This window comes from Procambarus clarkii, chromosome 86 (genome assembly GCF_040958095.1).
Source record: "Procambarus clarkii isolate CNS0578487 chromosome 86, FALCON_Pclarkii_2.0, whole genome shotgun sequence".
Classification (NCBI taxonomy): domain Eukaryota; kingdom Metazoa; phylum Arthropoda; class Malacostraca; order Decapoda; family Cambaridae; genus Procambarus; species Procambarus clarkii.
This window is the reverse complement of record NC_091235.1, coordinates 14,909,772-14,932,353: the sequence shown is the minus strand read 5'-3', so window position 1 is coordinate 14,932,353 and position 22,582 is coordinate 14,909,772. Positions and strand designations below refer to the sequence as shown.

General features: G+C 41.7%; 1 protein-coding gene across 1 annotated transcript in view; it reads right to left on the bottom strand.

Moving 5' to 3' along the window:
* LOC123768426 (major facilitator superfamily domain-containing protein 8) overlaps positions 1-22,582 on the bottom strand; it is a 36,610-nt gene that overhangs the window by 5,315 nt on the left and 8,713 nt on the right. The window contains 5 exon segments of the mRNA XM_045758950.2: positions 1-518; positions 3,453-3,652; positions 8,118-8,231; positions 11,650-11,777; positions 16,166-16,281. Of these exon segments, the coding sequence (XP_045614906.2) occupies positions 1-518; positions 3,453-3,652; positions 8,118-8,231; positions 11,650-11,777; positions 16,166-16,281 (1,076 nt within the window).

Below are 22,582 nucleotides of genomic sequence, written 5' to 3'. Positions count from 1 at the left end.
TCTCCAGATAGTCTTAAAGGTTGTTTTTCTGTTGTACTAATGTGTTCTGATAAAGTTGTTAATGATAAAAGATCTGGAACCACAGTTGAAGGGTTATCAAATCCTTCATTAGGCAATGATTCAATTGTACAATTTCTGATTTTAGGATATGTATTTCCCATTGGAAAATGAATTAACATGGCTATCGTCATTGGCACCAAACCTAAAAATATAAAAACCTTACGTTCATCAAATCGTCTCGTCAAAACACTAGTTAGTGCATACATAACTATTGACATTGCTCCTGCTAAACTAAGACCAATTCCTACAATTGTTATAGCTTTTTCATCTGACCAAGCATATAGGTCAATACACATAGGCACAATTATAGTTTCAAGTAGCACATAAATAAAGAGGAAAATGAAAAATGAAAAAAGGACTCCAATCAAACAAACATAATCTGGCTTTGGGAATTTTTTGCTGACATCCCTAGAAAGTCTCTTCTGAAGCATTGCCTCTCTGGCTGCAATTGGGTGTTCCTGTAAATGTATAAAAGTAGTAAATAATTGTTTTAAATTAGTTTGATTGTTTAGTACAGTACTTGAAACTAAAGATTATATATGTGTATATATATAAAAAAGCAAGTACAATGCAAATCCCACTTTAAAGTCAGATATCTCTTTTGAGCCAATGTATCCTCAACCTATTCGTGTTTCAAAACAAACTAAATCCAAACTATTATTTTTCTTTATATAAAAAAAACCCAGCATTGAATGTAATGAAACGCCATTTTCTGGACGAGTCCCGGAGGCTTCCTGGAGCTATCCAGGCTGTATGGATATGTATATCTGTCTGGCATCAGTCAATGCATGGAGTTCTTGCCTACCTGGGGACCACAAGCCAGAACCTGGCCCCCTCTAGAGAGGCACGAGGAACAATGGCCTATAGAGACCCCCCCCCCCCTGTGGTTGGGAGCATTCTATGTCTGCCATCAACCGGGACAGGCACCCAGAAAGGTAGGCGCCCCAAAACAAACCCCTATTCTGGTAAAAGTATTGCAACCGAAAGCCGAACAGGTGGACAGAACTCCCCAAACGAAAATTAGCAAACTAGCATGACGCCATCATGTCGCTGCACAAACCCCCCCACCCCTCTACGGGAGGGGGAAGGGGGAGCCCCAGACCCATCCATCGGCGACCCATCCTTCAGTTCTTAGGCTGGATGTCGAATAGCACGAAAAACACCGCCGACCGGTGTTTTTGGAGGGAGGGATGCCGGGGAGCCTCCGGGACTCATCCAGAAAATGGGTGAGTTACATTCAATGCTGGTTTACTGGGGGGAGCATTGTCTGCTCCCCGGAGCTAACTACCCACAGACGGAAAAAGAGGGACTTACCCGGGAGGCGGTACGTCCTCACAACTCAACATGAAGTCGAGACAGCTGGCTGCATCTGCCGACCCAAGGCAATGCAGGCCCTACCTGGCCCCGGAACATTCACCAGGTAGCGAGCAGCCAGGACCCTGTTTGACCTCCAAAAATCCTGTGCCTGAATATCAACCCAAGACATGTTACTAAAGACGGCAGCCAAAGCAGCAAACTTACGCACGTCGTGGGCACGGGGATAAACCGCAGGCTGGCTAGACTTAATAACCCCGCTGACAACCTGAGAGACCCGAGCCCGGGAAAAGGGAAGAAGGGAAACCGGGTCAACCCAATACGCATCCCCGGCCACCGAAGCCGTGGCGAGCAAATAACGGCGGAGAGCTGCAACCGGACACAACACATGATGCACCCCCGGCCTGACCAACCAAGCATCAACAACCCAAGCCCCCCTCTGAAAAGCAGTCGTTTCATTCTTCGCCAGAAAAGGAGGAGATGGCTGCAACTGAACAAAATGACCACCAGGACCGAAGCAGAAACAGAAAGGAGCAGAAACCCCTGCGCCAGAGGAGAGCATGATGCTCCCCTACCTGACCCCCAGAAGCCAATGCAACAGGAAAAGAGCTTTAGAAAAACAATCCCGAACGGAAGAGGCCACAACAAACTGAGGAGAAGAGAGACACGACAACGCCCGGTCCAAGGACCAGGATGGCTCAGCAGGCGCATGAGCAGGCTGGAGGTGAAACAACGCCCGAGACAGCTTGTGGAACGGGGCAGAAATAACATCAACACCGAAAGCAAGCTGAAGCGGCTCCGCCAGTGCCGCACGATACGAGGCGACAGTATTGGGCATAAGATGACGGTCCTGGAACAACCAAGAGAGAAAGGACAGAACAACCCTATCAGAGACCGAAGAACACCTATGCAGTGATAGGAAGAACCGGAAGGACCGCCGGGAAACTTCATGCTGCCGCGGAGACGAAGCACGCAGGTAGGAGACCAACAACAAAGCCATCTGCGCACCATACAAGTGATGATAAATAAACCCGAGTCAAAAACTCCAGACGCGAAGACTCGAGGAGAAGACCGAACTAGTCTCATAGCGGGCTAAACCGATCCGCTGAAAGAGGTGGAGCAGCGGGAAGACCCTCGGGTTTGGACACCGAGCAAGCAGCGCCTGAAACCAAGGCTGGGTCAGCCACCAAGGAGCCAGAAGGACAACTCGACCCTGGTAAGTCTCTAAACATGCCAGGACCTGGAGCAACAGCGAAACCGGGGGAAAGAGATTCAGGTAACCCCACCTCGCCCAGTCCTGCCTGAAGGCGTCGACCCCGAAGGCCTCGCAGTCGGGGAAGGGCGCCACGTAGACCAGAATACGCCTCGATCATGCTGACGCGAAGAGATCCACATCCGGAGTCCCGAACGTCTGGTACAGCCAACGGAAGGGTTCGGCGTCGACTGTCCATTCCGTGGAAAGGGGAAGGAAACGAGACAGGCCGTTTCTTTTACCAGAATAGGATTTTGTTTTGGGGCGCCTACCTTTCTGGGTGCCTGTCCTGGTCGATGACAGACACAGAATGCTCCCAACCACAGGGGGGATCTCTATAAGCCATTGCTCCTCGTGCCTCTCTAGAGGGAGCCAGGTTCTGGCTGGTGGTCCCCGGTAGGGCAAAAACTCCATGCAATGACTGATTGCCAGACAGATATACATAGCCATACAGCCTGGATAGCTCTGGGGAGCCAGTGGGGTTCCCCCCCAGAAAGTACCCTTAGTTCCAAGAATCAGGCCAATGATTCTGAAAGAACTGTGGTTAAGGAGTAAATATAAATGCTCTATTTACAACCACTGTTCCTCACTCCATGAGAAAGGGAAACTGGATAATCATAATGTGCAGTATAGTACCACTGTATATACAATTAATGTAACCTTAAGTTTTGACTTCCTCATTCAAAAATCAATGCGTACTTAATTTCCTTTATTAAATAACTTTTCAGATATTTTTTTATCTGTGAGGTAAGTGATTTTATAAATTTTCATGTGGTTTCAATACAATATTAATATTATAATAAATGATATTCTAAATTAAACTTACCTGATACACACAAGGGAAGAAAAGAAAGAAGTTTGTAATTCCAAGAAACACCCCAATCCAACCAGTTGCCGAGTACATGTTCAGCTCAATATGTACTCCATCTGTCGCTACTTGCTCAGCTGTACCTTCTCCGGAGAGTGTAGAATTACTGTAGTTGGCAGTGTTGTGGGCAAAGGCTACAGCTAATGCAGTCTGGATTGCTGGAATGAACAAATGCTACAACTACTATCTGAAATGAACAAAGGCCAATCTCATACAGCACTCGGCACCCTTTCTTAAATCTTTGAATATAAATATTAAATATAAAGGGGCTACATATACACAGGTGTAATCTATATTTATATAACTTTGAAGTGCAGTAATAATCCTGACCTCAAATGCTTCATAGAGGTCTGTAACAGAACTCATGGATACCACACAAGAAACAAATATCTATATATTATTCCAAGAGCACTTCTCAACCAAAGCAGAAATGCCGCATAAATAAAGGGTCCTAAATTGTGCAATGTCCCCCCCCCCCCTCCCAATGCAATTAAATGCTTTACTTCTCTCAACCAATTTAAAAGACATTAAGAAATACCCAATTAACATGTAACAAAATTCACTCATATTTCTTCATCAGGATGAGTATGCAATGCACATGAACTAGCACCCACAGGATGAGTATGCAGTGCCCATGAACTAGCACCCACAGGATGAGTATGCGGTGCACATGAACTAGCACCCACAGGATGAGTATGCAATGCACATGAACTAGCACCCACAGGATGAGTATGCAGTGCCCATGAACTAGCACCCACAGGATGAGTATGCGGTGCACATGAACTAGCACCCACAGGATGAGTATGCAGTGCACATGAACTAGCACTAACAGGATAAGTATGCAGTGCACATGAACTAGCACCCACAGGATGAGTTTGCAGTGCCCATGAACTAGCACCCACAGGATGTGTATGCAGTACACATACTTAAGACGTGAGTGTTCTTCACTCTGCTCTCCTCTCATTAAACTACGCACTAATCTATCCCTATCTTACATACGCTATCTGTGCATGGGGTTCAACCACTGCAAATTACCTTAAGCCCATCATCACCCAGTAAAACTATGCTATCAGAACTATAAAAACTCTGTCTTCAGACAACACACAGCCCCTCTGTTTAAATCCCTAAACATACACTCACGCCACACATTCTCATGTGCTATTTACATATACAAAACCTTGTTCTTAAATGCTAATCTTGATCTGAAACTCTTCCTTGATAGATGTAATAGAACACATGAGCACCATACCAGAAATAAACTATCTCTTTGATATCCCCGGAGTCAAACTAAATGCAACAGTCTGAAAAGCTAACCAAACTCTTGGGATAATCAAGCATACTTTTGACTATAAGGAAAAGAAGGAAATGGTTCAAATGTATAAATCCCTGGTGTATAAAATCAAAATTTTACACTTAGATTACTACACCCAAACATGTAGACCTCATTTTCAGAAGGACATATAGCTGCTCTGGACAAGGTGCAACACCGGGCAACAAAGGTCCTTCCAGAGATAAGTCATCTCCCATATCAGGAACGCTTGAAGGACACAGGGCTAACAACACTGCAAACCAGGGATGACAGGGTGGATCTCATTGAAACTTTTAAAATACTGAATGAGTTAGATGATGTTGATCCCGATATTTTCTTCAGGTCAGATGTAACACAAACAAGGAGCAACGGTTTCAAGCTCAACAAGCCACAATGTAGGACTGAGAACAGGAGATGCTTTTCACCTACAGGGTTATTAACCCATGGAACCGCCTACCCACTGAAACCGTAACTGCCAAAACTGTGCTGAATACCTGGAAAAGATTATCAAGGCAATGGGGGACCTTTAACAAGCCGCCGGCTTTCTGTCCTCTTCGAGGCCACTAGGGTTAGTGGCTCTTGAGTAAATCTGTGCAAACACTACATGCAAATAAAAGAACCCAGTCTATGGAACTCACTCTCTAATGAATTAAATAAATTGTCTAACCTATGCCCTGTTCAAAAGTAAAAACCAAAAAGCATGTCATTTCATCCTCATAGTTTCCTACCTTGTGCTTCAAACTCACCGGCCCCTCGTCATTTCGAGGAAATTTAGATTTCCTTGAAATCTATGGAAATTCCATTTATCAATGCAATCGGAAACAATGAAATGGAATCGTAACATATTTAGTATGGCGTGTGTTGCTATTGTGTGCAACAGATGGCGCCGTTTTTCAAAAAAAGCATGTTTTTACCTGTTGCAGGTGTGGCATCTATATAATAGGTGTATAAAAACACCAGTGTCTTCGAATGGAACATTGTGTCAAAATTTCAAAGCAATCGGTGAGGAACTTTAAGAGATTACAGCGTGTGTTGCTCCTATGTCCAACAGATGGCAGTTTAAAAAAAAAAAAAAAATCCTGTCACAGGTGAGGTATGTATATAGTAGGTATATAAAAACACGCGCTTATTCGAATTCAACGCTGTGTTAAAATTTCAAACCAGTCGGTAAAGAGGTTTTGAAGTTTTTCCTCACATGAAAAACACATGAAAAACACAGCTTTTCAAAGAGATCATGTTTTATCACATCACAGACATGACATCTATATAATATGTATACAAAAACCTGCTCGGATGCGAATGGAACGTTGTGTGAAAATTTCAAAGCAATCGGTGAAGTACTTTCAGAGATTAGCGACTGTACAAACGAACATTTACATATATATATGTGTGTGTATATCACAAAAATAAACACGTGATTAAAAATGTGACAGTGTCAGACCATGGAGGAAAATTGAAACAGGAATTTCGTATATTAATCCATCTTCAGAAGGAGTGACTCCTTCTGAAGATCTATTAATATACGAAAGTACTTAAGGAAATTCCTGTTTCAATTTTCCTCCATGGTCTGACACTGTCTCACATATACATACATACATTACATACACATATATATATATATACAGTATATATTTTTTTTTATATGTCGTACCTAGTAGCCAGAACGCATTTCTCGGCCTACTAGGCCCAATTTGCCTAATAGGCCAAGTGATTTTCTTTATTTTCAATAAATTGTTGCCAATTAGTTTATTTGAATTATTATTATTATATTATATTAAGAATATAAATTATTGACTTAGTTGTGTTAGTTTAGGTTAGGTTAGGTAGGGTTGGTTAGGTTCGGTCATATATCTACTTTACTTTTAACTCAATTTTATAAAAATTAACTCATACATAATGAAATGGATAGCTTTATTATTTCATAAGAAAAAAAAATTGAAAAATATATTTCTGGAAAACTTGGCTTATTAGGCAAATCAGTCCTTGCATAGTAGGCCAAGTACTGCATTCTGGCTACTAGGTACATTTTATTTATATATATACACACACACACACACACCTGTATATATAAATATAAAAAATATAAAATATAAAAATAAATATAACAACAAATAAATATACATACATAGCTGAGCATGACAAATATTATAATGTACATGCAAGATACAAAAATGTAGTAATCAGTACTACAAATTATAAGTGCATGGTAGCACTAACACAGCATACCCGAGGCATAAACTGAAACACTTGCGCAGGATCGTGCAAAACAAAAAATAAAAAAAGGGGGGGGGGGCAAAACATGCTACCTGTTTTGCTGTGTATAACAGATGAAGTTTTCTCCAAGATTTCATCATTAAAAGAAGCCTTTGAATACAGAACGGCGAGTCCAAGCTGAAGTGCTGCATGTGTACATAACACAATGGCTAAATTTCAATGCCACAGGGCTCCTTTATAGCATATTGGAAATGAGGTATTAAATGATAAATATATTAGTAAAACAATGGCATACAGAAGGAAGGGCATATTCTTACTGAACAACAAACAACAAATAACAGTTTAAGCCAACAAGTCTTGAACATTATCGAGCAAAATACTGTACATAATATAACTGTGATTAAAGTTGTCAAGACTTGTTGAACTGAATTATGTATCTTCACATAACTGAACCAAGTGATCATTAAATCACTGGTATGGAATACAACTCTCATCAAAGATAACTAAGGAAAATGACACTGATTACTAAATATAAAGTTGAAGGTTGCAAGTGAACACTGTACTGCACTTCCAGAGAGCAAGTAGCTGAGAGGGAGAAACGCTATTACTTCTACTACACCAAGTATCATAAATCTTAAATAATTCTTCCTAATAAAATCATGTTTCTTATTAAATTGTTAGTATTAAATTCTATAAATATACTATTATAACATTTACCACTAAAGCTACAGAATCTAAAATAATGCAATGTATATTCATTACAATTAAATAACTAGAAAACTATACATGCATATCAACCCATAATAAATTTCCAAATTAAAACCTCACCATAATCTTAAATATGCCTGAAATGCTGTTCAAGATTAGTGTTTCATAAAAAAATACAAATAGTTACTGTGAAATCAATGAAATTACGGTCATCTGTTATTTTTAAATATATCATTATTACAGTATTATTATTACACTGCAGAGGGCAAGTAGACAATAGAAACTAAGTTATTAACTTAATAACTTAGTGTTAATAACAGGATAACTAAGTTATCCTGTTATTAACACTAGGTAGCTATTACTATATATTAACTCTACTAGAAATTGCTCACCTGGACCAATGATAAAGCCAAGGCCTTGTGCAGCTGATGTTAATGCAACCGCTGTTGTTCTCTCCATTGTCGTGGTAGAGGATGATATGTAGGACCTCACGATAGCAATGTTAGCTGTGAACAATTTGTAGAATCAGGAACAAATTTTGCATAAACCTTAGACAATGGCTTTTGTTAATTTATGTTTTCCTCTACAGAAATTTATGAAAATTAACGAACCCCTGCCCTGTGCTGTGAGACCGGCAGAAGGATGGACTGGTGAACACTGGTCATAAAGCCCCAGTCGAAAGACAAGGCATCCGTGAACACATCGAGCGAGGGCTCGGGAAGGTGCCAAGGCACTGAACCCCGAAAAACCTGAAGTGGGAGCTGGCTATGCAGCAACCGATGCAAGGCCCCCCAGAGGCTGAATACAGCAATCGCGAGAGAGACGGAAGGGAGGACCCCGAAGGAACCAGAACAGACAAACCTAGCTGGGAGCCCACACCAACCAGCTGTCGAGATGGACCAACACCCGAATACCAAGCAAATGTATACGGTCCACCACGAACCGGGTAAGTCGCAGAAATGCGAGGTACCAAAAGTAGGCCAAAAGAAAGGCAATGAAGATAAGAAGCAAGCTGCCTCATCACAAAAACGAACCAGGCCCTGAACCCCAGAGGAAGCAGGACACGCCAAGACGTGACCCGAAGAGCCAGACACACCATCCAACAACCCGGCCCCAAAAGAAGCCGGAAATGGGACATAGTCATCAAGAAGGAAGCCAGCGGTACAGACAGGACAAAACCAGAATGAACCGAAGACCTGCACAGTATTGGAGCGGGATTGGAACAAGAAGACCCAATAGAGCGAAGAGAAAGAAGCCCACCCTGCCAACAACTGCGAACCCCCCCCCCCCCAGAGGAGGAGCAGCCACCCAACAGCACCACAGGCCAGAGAACACGACCTGAACTGCCCATTAAACGCGGAACCAAGTGTGGGCAAACAGAGCAAGACTCCCTCCCCCTCCAGCACCCCTCTTACAGGCGACCTGCAAAGGGACCAGCACCCCTATGAGAAAAAAGAAAAGAAATGCAAGAAGCCGACATGAGGAAGACAGCACCAGAGGAGGCACCGGCACAAAAGCTGCACCAACGGTTTTGTAAATGTAACTGACACAAGAGAATGTGTAGAGTGAGTTTATGTTTAGCATGTTTAGGGATTTAAAAAGGGGGCTGAGTGTTGTCTGAAAGCACTGAAAGCAGAGTTTGTTATTATTTTGATAGCAGATTTTTGCTGGGTGATGATGAACCTGAGGTGGTTTGCAGTGGTTGAATCCCATGCACAGATACCATAATCGAGATAGGGATAGATTAGTGCATAATATAGTGAGATGAGAGCAGAGTTAGGTACATAATATCTGATTTTGGAGAGTATACCAACTTTTTTAGAAACTTTCTTAGTTATGTGTTGTATGTGGGTGCTGAGGTTGAGTCTCTTGTCTAGGAATAGGCCAAGAAACTTCCCATCATTTTTATTACTGATGTAACATTGTCTATCTGAAGCTGAATTGCATTTGTTGATTTGCTTCCAAATAAGATGTAGTACTGTAGGTCTTTTCTATGTTAAGTGTTAGTTTATTGGTTGACATCCATACGTGGACTTATATTAATCAATTATCCACCACAATGTATCCTCAAAAACCCAATGTACCTTCTTGTATATAAATAAATAAATAAATAAATAAATAAATATTGTAAATAAATAAATAAATAGTCTGCTGACTGTGTGTGGTCACCTGTTATTGTCTGGACTCATCATACCCGCTTAATGGTTTGCTATGGTAAACACATATGTAGATACCTATATATAACATGTGTGTATATAGTGTAATACAGTAACAGTAAAAGGAGTATGTTGGGAGGAGTCCTTTTAGTGAGGGCGGTGGTGTCATATGCTAGCTGCTGTGTCACTTGTCATGCAGTTTTTTGTGGCCACTATGTTGTTTGGACACCACACCAGCTTAGTTGTACAGTTGGTTCACACATTTTATTATATAAATATATCACACTACACACTATCAGGGGGCCTGAGTGGAAGGGAGGCCTGATAGCTGATTAGACAGCACTCTGGACTCATAATCCTAGGGTCCGGGGTTTGATCCCCAGTGATGGCAAAAACAAAATGGGCAGTTTCTTTCACCCCTGATGTCCCTGTTACCTAGCAGTAAATAGGTACCTGGGAGTTAGACAGCTGTTACGAGTTGCTTCCTGGGTGTGTGTTTGTGTGTTGGGGGGGGTAAATAAGTAGTAACAGTTGATCGATTGACAGTCGAGAGACGGACCGAAAGAGCAGAGCTCAACCTGTGCAAGCACACCTAGGTGAATACAATTAAGTGAATACTATTGAATAATATTATTGAAAAAAAAAAAAAAAAATATAAATCAGACACATTGAAATAATTAGGTAATAATATCTTTGTGGCAACTCCCGCCTGTCAGCGCAGGTGGAGCAGACCGCCACAGGACGCTTACTCTGTCAACACCTCAATTTTGCCAGACTTCCCTGCCCTATTGCGGCCAAATTATGTCAGCTACGATTTTTTTATTATTTTTTCCGTTTTTTTTCTTCTGCTTTATTATTTTTATCAGAGAACACAAATGAACACTTTTATAAGACAAAATTATTATTTTTTAATCTATTTATTTATTGTGTCTGAAGGTGTTGAAGGCTATTAAGGCAGCTGCCTCCCAAGGGTTAGGGAAGGTGGCCCTAAACCCATGCAGCCCGGGCTGATGAATTACTCCTGGCCTGTGCATCACACACAGCATAAATCAGCTGAGAGAACATAAATGAGCTGGAGCGGCTGGCGCGCGCGTGGGGGGAAGAGGGGCGGGCGCCTGCATAGACGATTGACACAACGGCGTTAGTGACTTTTGCTTGTTTTAGTTTGGAAGTTCTGCTTCCCTGTTTGGCTTTTAGGTGGCAACTTTTTCTATGTGGGGTTTGTTTTGTTATGACTATCTTTCTGGGTGCCAACCTTGGTCCAATGCTTCCCTAGCCACTCTGAGGGGTTCATGGTCCCCGGTAGGCATAGAACTCCAATCGACTGATGCCATGGTCTAATACAGTACATACATATCAGCCGGGTAAGCTCTGAGATGCAGTAGGTGGTCCCCACAGAAAAGTACAAAAGTTCTGTCAACTAATTTGACATGGAAGCTTTTATTTATTACCATGATAGTTTACCCCTGCAAAATTTAATGTTGAGATGAGAGGGAGAGAGACAGAGGGAACCATGTGGAGGAAATCAACAGATGGCAATGAACAGTTGAAGTCTCACTATGGGAACCCCAGCATAAATGAAAAACCACACAATGACTCAACAACTACCGAACCAGAGTTCTAAAAAGTAAAGGTAAATATTTTTCATAAATTAATGAGTGTTTTTTTCCTCAAAATGCATCAAACAAGCTAATGGATGATCTTAACATGGCCATAATCTAGATTAATATCTAAACATTTAGCTGTTTCAAGTAAAGAAGTAACTTACCAGAGCTGATTCCTACAAGAAAGCGTGACAAGATCATGACAGTCAGTGCTGCAGATCCAAATACACTCAGTATGGCATAAAATCCATTTCCTATGGTAAAGGTAATCAAAGTCAGCAGGAAGGAGCCTCTGAAAATATATATATACATTGTTTTATCTATTTTTACCAAATGCATGATAAAAATGTGTTAGCTTACTTATTAGTTAGTAATAAGTTTACCCCTATTATAACAGTTGGTATACTCTCTAAAATCAGATATTATGTACCTAACTCTGCTCTCCTCTCACTATACTATGTGCTAATCTATTCCTATCTTACATATGGTATCTGTGCATAGGGTTCAACCACAGCAAACTTCCTCAAGTCCATCATCACCCAGCAAAAATCTGAAATTTTTGCAATTATTCTAAGTTTTGGCTGAAATGCTTTGCATATTAGTTGCATAAACAATGCCTGTACCTTCAAATATACTTCTGTATTATGTTCTTATGCATGTATACAAATACAAATATTTATTCAGGTAAAGTGCATACATACAAGGTAAGATACAAAAGTTGATAGATTTATAGATAGAGCTAGTACATACAATGCCTAAAGCCACTATTACGCAAAGCGTTTCGGGCAGGAAAAACACTAGGACTAAAACTTAATACTAAGTGAGATTAAAGTATAAATTGTGTTGAGAAAAAATAAGAAAAAATGGAAAAAAAGAAGGGGGGGGGGGAACATAGCAGAAAAAAAATAAAAAATACAATTTGGTCAACAAACAGCATTGTTTAAAATAATAGACATGGGATGACATTTTGGGGGTGAGGTAGGTTACATTGAGTTAATTAGGTAGTACTTAGTTTTTATCTTAAGCTGGTTGGGAGAGCTACAGTCTTTAACATAATTGGGAAGGTCATTCCACATTCGAGGTCCCTTGATTTGTCGAATATCAATACTCTTGGAATATCAAATAGGTATTTGTTTCTGGTGTGGTGCTCATGGGATCTGTTACAACCTTCTAGGAAGCTTTTAAGGTCAGAATTGACATTACAGTTCAGCATTTTATATATATAAAATACACATGAGAGGATGTGCAGGGACTTAATATCTAACATATTCAGAGATTTGAGTAAGGGTACCGAGTGATGTCTGGGGCCAGAGTTAGAAATTGTCCTAATAGCAGCTTTGTGTTGAGTAATTAGAGAACGTAAATGATTTTGGGTAGTAGAACCCCAAGCACAAATACCATAGTTGAGATAAGGATAGATGAGAGAGTAATAGTGTGTCACCAGGGCAGGGCGAGGTACATAATATCTGATCTCAGAAAGAATGCCAACGGTTTTTGAAACTTTTTTTTATATAAATTTATACTGTGTATACTTTATGAATATAAAATTATTATTTATAAAATAACCTCATGCATATTTTAAACTTCAGCCCTGTTAAATTACAGGGCTTTTAACTATAGGAGTTCCTCAGGGTAACAGTAAAACTACTCCTATTTTTTAAAATGCTACTTTATGGGGTCATATGAAATCAGAGCAAGGCAACTGCATGTTACAATATTGAGGTGTAACAAGCAAAGTAGTTATAATTGAGTAGCTTAGTGTGCACCCAATTGAAATGGGAACATGGGAGTGCTATGTGATCTGTGATGCCCCAATGCAAATTGCCTGCTCAAGGCCAGTACCTTGGGACAAAAGCAAGTGTGCATGTAGAGGAGTGCAGCTTGCTCCACTTAACCCCGTAACTCAGTCACCGTAACAATTACACATCATATATTATTTTATATAATGAGTATAATTCCAGTCACACCTGGAGTGCCTTTCTGAGTAAAACACTGATACACCCAAAATGTCCTACTCTCTTAAGCTGTGCTCTTAACTCTGGTTCTTTACCTCATAGGCCATTCTTATAACAAACTTCTGGTTCTCAATATTCATGAGATTTTATATGAATTCCATGCTGGTTCTGACTTCCATATTTAATATAATTAAGTGTGTTGGGGTCAGGCAGCCAGAGTGTATTCATACACATTAGGCTTATATTGAGGTCCCCCCTCCCCCAGGTCGAATTACTGATCCCACCCAAGATGCAACTACACAAGCTGACTAGCTCCTGGGTACCTGCTTACTGCTAGGTGAACAGATGCATTAGGTGAAAGGAAAGGTGCTCAACCATTTGTCCCACCCAGGACTCGAACCTGGAATTCTCAATTGCGAATCACGAACGAACCCGACTGTACTACTGGGTCCCTAGTATAATATAAGTCTAGTGTAATATATGCCGTCGTCGGGAGACATCTCCCGTCACACAGGGTGCAGTCGCACCTCCACAGGTCTCCAGTATCATCTAATGATACTGGTAATGGCTCAAAAGGCTTTAGCAGTCTCCGTGGTGTAGTGGTAAGACACTCGCCTGGCGTTCCGCGAGCGCTATATCATGGGTTCGTATCCTGACCGGGGAGGATTTACTGGGCGCAATTCCTTAACTGTAGCCTCTGTTTAACGCAACAGTAAAATGTGTACTTGGATGAAAAAACGATTCTTCGCGGCAGGGGATCGTATTCCAGGGACCATAGGATTAAGGACTTGCCCGAAACGCTACGCGTACTAGTGGCTGTACAAGAATGTAACAACTCTTGTATATATATCAAAAAAAAAAAAAAAAAAGGGCCACCCCTTACGGGCTATTCATGCCCGTGCCACCTTTTGGGTGGCTTAATCTTCATCAATCAATCAATATATGCCGTCGTATGCAGATCGGAGTCCAGTGCACACAGCACCGCTCCTGTGCCAAGTAAGTCCACTACGGACTCACTATAGCCAGTACTATTTGTCCCGCTCCTGTGCCAGGTGCTGTGCCCTGGGCACTCCCTGATGCTGTTGTTGTTGTTGTAGGACTAGGGGCAGCCACAGCACAGTGCACGTCGGGAACGTTGACGTCGGGAACGTTCGTTCACACATCTAATTCAGAGACAATTCTATAACAAATGTTCCAGAGATGTGTAAATATTTCATTCAAAATGATCTGCAACCAGAAATGTCCCCAGTTTGCTAACTGTAGGTAGTAACTAGGTGATTGTAACCTATCCACCGCTGCCCACTGGATGGGGGGCGGTGTGCAGGACAGACATATCAATTGTGACACTAGCTCTCCACATATGTCAGTTGCTTAATTTAAAAACTGTACTTGTGGTCGATCTCGAACCCATTGATAATGTGACGACTTGTACTGAATTTTGTAACTAGCTCACCAAGATTGTAACTTGCTTAGCTAAATGAATTGTGGGGTTCAGTCCCTGAGTCCATTATGTGCCTCAGTAACCCTATCCACTACCGACCACAAGATGGGTATGGGGTGCATAATAAATGACCTAAACTAAACCCCGCCGTTCCTGTGAACCGGAGCTCAACAAGTCACAATGTAGGACTCGGAACAGGAGATATGCTTTTTCGCTCACAGGGACATAAACCCACGGAACCGCCTACCCACCGAAGCCGTAAATACCAAAACTGTTAACTTTTAAAGTACAGTTGGAAAGGATCAAGGCAAATTAGGCATTGTATGTACTAGCCCTATCTATAAATCCATCACTCTTTGTAAAATCTCTTGTATGTATGTACTTTACCTAAATAAACATTTGATTTGATTTGATTTGATTTGAATCGAGAATTCCGGGTTCCAATCCTGCCTAGGACAAATGATTGGGCGCGTTTCCTATCATCTACTGCTCCTGTTTACTTAGCAGTAAATAGGTAGCCAGGAGTAAGTCAGCTTGTTGTGGGGTTGCATATTGGGGAGGATCAGTAATTCGACTCTTGGGGGGACCTCAATAAAAGCCTAACATGTACTGTATGTATAAACTGGCTTCCTGTCTCCCGCCACAATGAATTATTAATTTATCTCACCGAAACGTTCAAAATAGTAAACAACTTGGAGGATGTTGTTCAAAAGGTCAGATGTAATACAAACAAGGGGCAACGGTTTCAGGCTCAACAAGCCACTGTGTAAGACTGAAAACAGAAGAAGCTTTTTCACCCACAGAGTTATAAACCCAGTGGGCACACCAGGAGCCCACCAAGACCCACCAACCTCTGATACCTCTCGGTCAAGCAGGCGCCAGACACCAACTTCCCGCCCAAAGAACCAGCCACAAACGGTAACAAAAAAACATCTATCAATTTTCCTGTGATCCCAAGGGATAGGGACATCAGGTGTTAAAAAGAGGGGCCGTTGAAGAGGAATGCCAGATGACTCAAAGGGCAGTGCGTTCCGTTAGCCAGCAGCCTCCAGGTGGATCGTGTGACCACTGGCCATACATCCACTCGTCGACCAGATGCAACCAGAAGAGCTAATGCAACTTGTACAGGCCATCCTGCAATGTTTTTCTCCTTCACTTGCCTTTTCTCTCATACTTCTTCCTTCCTCACCTCATCCCTCTCTCTCCCACTCTTCTCTTCCCCTCTGTTTGTTGCTGTTTTCAACCTTCTATTCATTCTTACCTGTGTGTGTGTCTCGTCCTCACCTGTTGGATTTAGCCTTGTTGCCCCAGAAGCCCAATAAGGGGGAGGCCAGCATCTGTCCCAGAGGGTTGGCAGCAATTACCCATCCCAGGTACTCCTTCGACACACCAGGGTCAAGCTAAATCCCCAGCCAGAAAAAAAAAATAAACTGAGTTGATTGTAATCAAAAGCTAATTTCTGAGTGAGCCGTGGTGGCTTCTTGAAGCTACTATATACTGATATGGTACTAACTACAGTACTAGGTCGCATCGGCTGTAGATCTACATGCAGGCGTACCAGGGACCAGTGCCAGAACCTGGCCCAAAGTGGCGCAGGGAGCGCTGATATTTATTTTCGCCATCTAACCAGGGAAGGCACTCAGAAAGTTAGCGAATCAAAATAAACCACTGCCGGCTCCAAGAAGATACCGAAGCCACAAAACCTACCTAAAGAACTCCTGTCCCCAACAAATAAAGGGCCAAACAATACCTTTATTTGGGAACAAAGTTCCCAAAGGAAGTAAATAGCCTGTCCTCATAGACCAAAGTCTCCACCCGCCAACCCCCCCCCCTCCCTGTTTATGAATGAAAAAGGTTTACACACGACTCACAACTGATAAAGTCTGAACTCTTCCGGAACAAGTGCTTCGCTGACAACTTTTGTTCGAACCACAACGCTGTAAATTCAGCCCGTCCTCCAAACAAAGATCCAAAAGTGATTCCATGCACCCGCCAAACCCCCTGTTTATGAATGAAAAGCGGTTTACACACGACTCACAACTGCTGACATTCGAACATATCCGGAACAAGTGCTTCACTGACGAGTTTTGTTCGAATCACAACGCTATAAATGCTTCACCCACGTACTACAAATACAAATAATCGCCAACAGAACCTAAACACCTAACCTAACCAATGCTTAAATATGTACAGTTTACTAATATATAACAATATTAATTTATATTCGATAAATTTTTATTTTGAATGAACAGAATGTTAAAATTGATGAATGCGTCTTTGGGGTCGACCGCTAGACAGAATGGACTTTGTCTGAGGACGGGTTACCCCACCTCCTGCCAGTCGGCATTGCAGTCCGTAGTTCTAGGGCAGATGTAGGCATCTACCCAATGATCTGGAAGGATCAGAGAGTCACTGGGGCTCACCCAGGAACTGGTATTTCATTATATTTAATGCTAGTTTTCTGGGGGAGTCCCTTAATTGTGGATCCCTGAAGCTAACTACCCACAGAGAAGGAAAACATATGGGAACACACCAGAGAGGAGGGAGCACTGCAGGATACATGACGAAGATGAGACTCTCAGCTGAGACACGATCCATAGCCACAAAAGGGCGCCGAGGCCCAGGAACATTCAGAAAATACATCCCCCCTCCCCTGTTCTGATGAACATCAGAACAGGGGGCCAAGGAAAGAGGAGCAACATATAAGACATCCACTGAAGGAGAACCAGTGGCACAAAGGTAGCAGCGGAGAGCCGGCACTAGACACGTGCACATGATGCACCCCAGGCCAAACCATCCAAGCATCAATGGCCAAAGACCTTCCGGACGCCAACTGACTTGTTCTTCACCAGAAAAGGAAGAGCTGGCTGAAAACTGACAAAACGCCCACTAGGGCCAAAAGAACAAAAACCCCACCTCCATAAGAGAGCATCGAGCTCTCCAACCTGACAACCAGATGCAAACGAAACCAAAAATAAGGACCTAAAGAACTGCAGAGAAAAAACAAGAATATCGTTCGGAGACTCCAGTGGTGCATAAGCAGCCGGAGGTGAAGCAATACACGAGACAGTGGGCGAAATGTCAATCCAGACCTTAAACGCTTCCTAGAAGGTTGCAGAACCCATGGGTACCAACCAGAAACAAATACCCATTTGATATTCCAAGAGTGCGTCTTAACCAAACTAGAAATGCTCTACAAATCAAGGGAGCCAGAATGTGGAATGACCTCCCCAATCATGTTAAAGGCTGGAAGGTGGCGCCCACAGTGGTAGGAGCAGATAGGTTCTTTCCCTTCTGGGAGGGTCTGTTCTCGAGGCCGTTTGAACCTGACAACCGGCCCTTTACCCCGGCACCTTTAGTGAGTGACCTCGGGAAGCCTATAACATCACAGGAAATTTTTCAGGCCAAGAAGAATTGCAGTGCTTCTGCTCCTGGTCCCGCCGGCTATAGTGATTCTCTACCAGTTTAAGAGAAAAACTAAGTACTACGTAATGAACTCCATGTAACCTACCTTACCCCCAAATTGTCAACCCATGTCTTGCTATTTTCAAACAATACTGTTTGTATCTCTTGCAAATTGTCTATACAGTATACCTAGGTCATAAAAGTATTTGTGTGTACGTCTGATACCATACTACTTGTGTAAAGGAGGAAATGTATATGTTTATCTCTCAGAATGTTCAGTAATATGTTTATTGTTTGTGATGTGTGTCTATGTATGTATTAACACGATGTACTGAACGGGGTGAGAATAGCTTGACCTACCTCATCCCTTTGTGTGTATTTTACCTCAATAAAATTATTTCAATTTCAATTCAATACTGTTTGTTGACTAGGTTGTATAATTGCTGATTTCTGCCTGTTTCCCCCCCCCCTTTTCTCCTTTTTCTGCACAATTTATACTTTAATCTCAATTAATATTAAGCTTTAGTCTAAGTGTTTTTCCCCCCTCACCTTGCCTGAAACGCCGTGCACATTAGTGGCTTTAGGTATTGTATGTACTGGCTCTATCTATAAATTCAACATTATGTTTGTTACTCATCTTCTATGTATGTACTTTAACCTGAATAAATATTTTAATTTTGATTTCTTGAAATTGAGGAGAGATAGTATCAACCCCAAACTCAAGCCGCAGATGCTCCACCAGAATCACACAACAGGAGTTGACAGTATTCAGCAAGAGATGTCAATCAAGAAAAAAACAAGAAAGAGGGAGAGCATCATACACTCAGAAACTGAAGAACGACAACGAAGGGAAAGGTAATGGCAAAAGGAGCGCCACGAACTCCTACTGTCACCGAGAAGAGGAACAGAAATGCAGGTGGGACACCAGCAAAGAAGCCACTTGCTCCCCATAAAGATGGTGATAAATATACAGAAATAATATTCCCCATGAGTTACATGGGGGAAAGTCACCCCACAGGACTCAGGGTCGAAGGTGTCACTGATTCAGTAGGCAGCATGACAGGCAGAGGGATGAACGGCGCTACATGACACGGATGACAAGCAATCCTCAACCTCGTACAATGCAAGAGCAGGGTTGGGGAAGTAAATATGCATAGGACCACTGAACCCACAAGGGATTTCCAGGGCTTGAAGGGTAAACCCAATCAGGACACCCAGCCAGTGGGATCGCTATGCCGGACCTAAAAGGAAGACGACACAGCCTATAGGTCACGCAGCCGTGAAGGTCGTCCTCGGTCGGTGAGTGAAGCATACAACCCGCCAATGCGCCCAGCCAGCCAAAGTCGCTCCTGGTTCAAAGTTGATTCAAGACAGGAACATTCTAAGACACCCAACTCACCATGGGCGAAGGCTACCACAAGTTAGGAAGACCTCTAAGGGAGTGACTCCCGAACACTCCAGGGAAATATAACCCTGACAATGCAAGGGCAGCACTAGGGATCACACAGGGAAGGTAACCCTGCACATATGCATCTCCAAGATCATTCAAAACTGGGCTCAAGATACACCGCAGTGTAGAGGAAATACCACCAAAGACAAACGTCACCACTTAGCTGGAGAAAGCAGTGACGAGAGGTATCCTGGTACAGTGCATCTGCACCAGAACAAAGGACTGGCGGTCAGCTACCTCCTCACTCCCTCCATATGAGTGGGCGAGGCGGGGCGAAGAAACACACTAGTTCAGGGAGAATTCCATTGTTTACATCAACCCATTCTCAGACCAAGTCCATTCCATTCAGCGGTCGACCCCAAAGACGCATTCATCAATTTTAACATGCTGTTCATCCAAAATAGAAAGTTTTTAAAATATAAATTAATATTGTTAAATATTAGCATACTGTGCATATTTAGGCACTGGTTAGGTTAGGTGTTTTGGTTCTGTTGGCGATTATTTGTATTTGTAGTACGTGGGTAAAGCATTTACAGCGTTGTGGTTCGAACAGAAGTCAGCGAAGCACATGTTCCGGAAATGTTCGAACGTCATCAGTTGTGTAACCCGTCCTCAGACAAAGTCCATTACATCCAGCGGTCGACCCCACAGACGCATTCATAAACTTTTACATGTTGTTCAATCAAAACAGGAATTTTCTTAAATACAACTACGGGCTCACCATAGCCCGTACTGCTTGGGACTTTTTGTTCCAGGTAGCGAATCTTTAACAACAACAATTCTCAAATATAAATTAATATTATAATATATTAGCATATTTGTGCAAATATAGGCATAGGTTAGGTTACGGGTTTAAGTTCTGTTGGCGATTATTTGTATTTGTAGTATGTGGGTGAAGCATTTACAGCGTTGTGGTTCGAACTAAATTTGTCAGTGAAGCTCTTGTTCCGGAAGTGTTCGAACGAAATCAGTTGTAAGTCGTGTGTAAACCATTTTTCATTCATAAACAGGGGGTTTGGCGGGTGCATGGAATCACTTTTGGGTCTTTGTTTATGAGGACGGGCAGGTTTACATAGCTGTAGGAGTTTTTTGGCGAGTTTCGCGGCTTCAATTTCTTTTTTAAGCCAGCTGTGGTTTGTTTTGTCTTGCTTTCTGGATACCTTCCTTCCCCGGTGAGGTGACGAAAATAAATGTCACCACTCCCTGGGCCTCTCTGAGTGAGCCAGGTTCTGGTGCTGGTCCCCAGCACGCCTACGGAACTCCACGGCCGATGCGACAAAGTCCCATATCAGTAGTTGGTCCCATATCAGTATACAGTAGCTTCAGGAAGACAGAAGGGGCTCCTCTAGAAGAGATATTTCTCTAACACCATCACTAATAATTTAAATATTCTAGCATTTATCTTGTTCAATAGTAAAATAAAACAATATTAAAATAATTTGAAAGTCATAATAATTATACATTGAAGATGAGGAGTCACAATAACGTGGCTGAAATATGTTGACCAAACCTCACACTAGAAAGTGAAGGGACGACGACGACGTTTCAGTCCGTCCTGGATCATTCTCAAGTCGATTGTGAATGGTCCAGGACGGACCGAAACGTCGTCGTCCTTTCACTTTCCAGTGTGGTCTGGTCAACAATTATACACTGAACATTAAGTGTTCTCTATTTTTATTGCATCTTTATCTATTTTCATAGTAACCACTTACGAACCCTTGCTAATAAAAGCCTCGTTTCTTCACAAATAATATTGATCTTGGGTAGAGCAGAGCAGCTGTTGTGTGCGTCAGAGGGCTAATGTGTAAAAACAAATAGTCCAGGTATGTCTGCAGCTGTAGTTAGTGGTCAATATTTACAAAGTTCAACACGGGTGGTAAGCCAAGCAGTCACTAGGAAGCTTTTGCAATTGCTCTATGCAATAGACGGCATGAAAGTTAGCTACATACACACAGAGAAGCTGTGAATAGACTTATCATCAACTGGATCATGTTTTTTATATATATATATATATATATATATATATATATATATATATATATATATATATATATATATATATATATATATATATAATATATATAATATATATAATATATATATATATAAATATATATATATATATATATATATATATATATATATATATATATATATATATATATATGTCGTACCTAGTAGCCAGAACGCACTTCTCTGCCTACTATGCAAGGCCCGATTTGCCTAATAAGCCTAGTTTTCATGAATTAATTGTTTTTCGACTACTTAACCTACCTAACCTAACCTAACATAACCTCTTCGGCCACCTAACCTAACCTAACCTATTAAGATAGGTTAGGTTAGGTTATTTAGGGTTGGTTAGGTTCGGTCATATATCTACGTTAATTTTAACTCCAATAAAAAAAAAATTATCTCATACATAATGAAATGCGTAGCTTTATCATTTCATAAGAACAAAATTTGAGAAATTATATTAATTCATGAAAACTTGGCTTATTAGGCAAATCGGGCCTTGCATTGAAGGCTGAGAAGTGCGTTCTGGCTACTAGGTACGACACATATATATATATATATATATATATATATATATATATATGTCGTACCTAATAGCCAGAACGCACTTCTCAGCCTACTATTCAAGGCCCGATTTGCCTAATAAGCCAAGTTTTCATGAATTAATGTTTTTTCGTCTACCTAACCTACCTAACCTAACCTAACCTAGCTTTTTTTGGCTACCTAACCTAACCTTACATATAAATATAGGTTAAGTTAGGTTAGGTAGGGTTGGTTAGGTTCGGTCATATATCTACGTTAATTTTAACTCCAATAAAAAAAAATTGACCTCA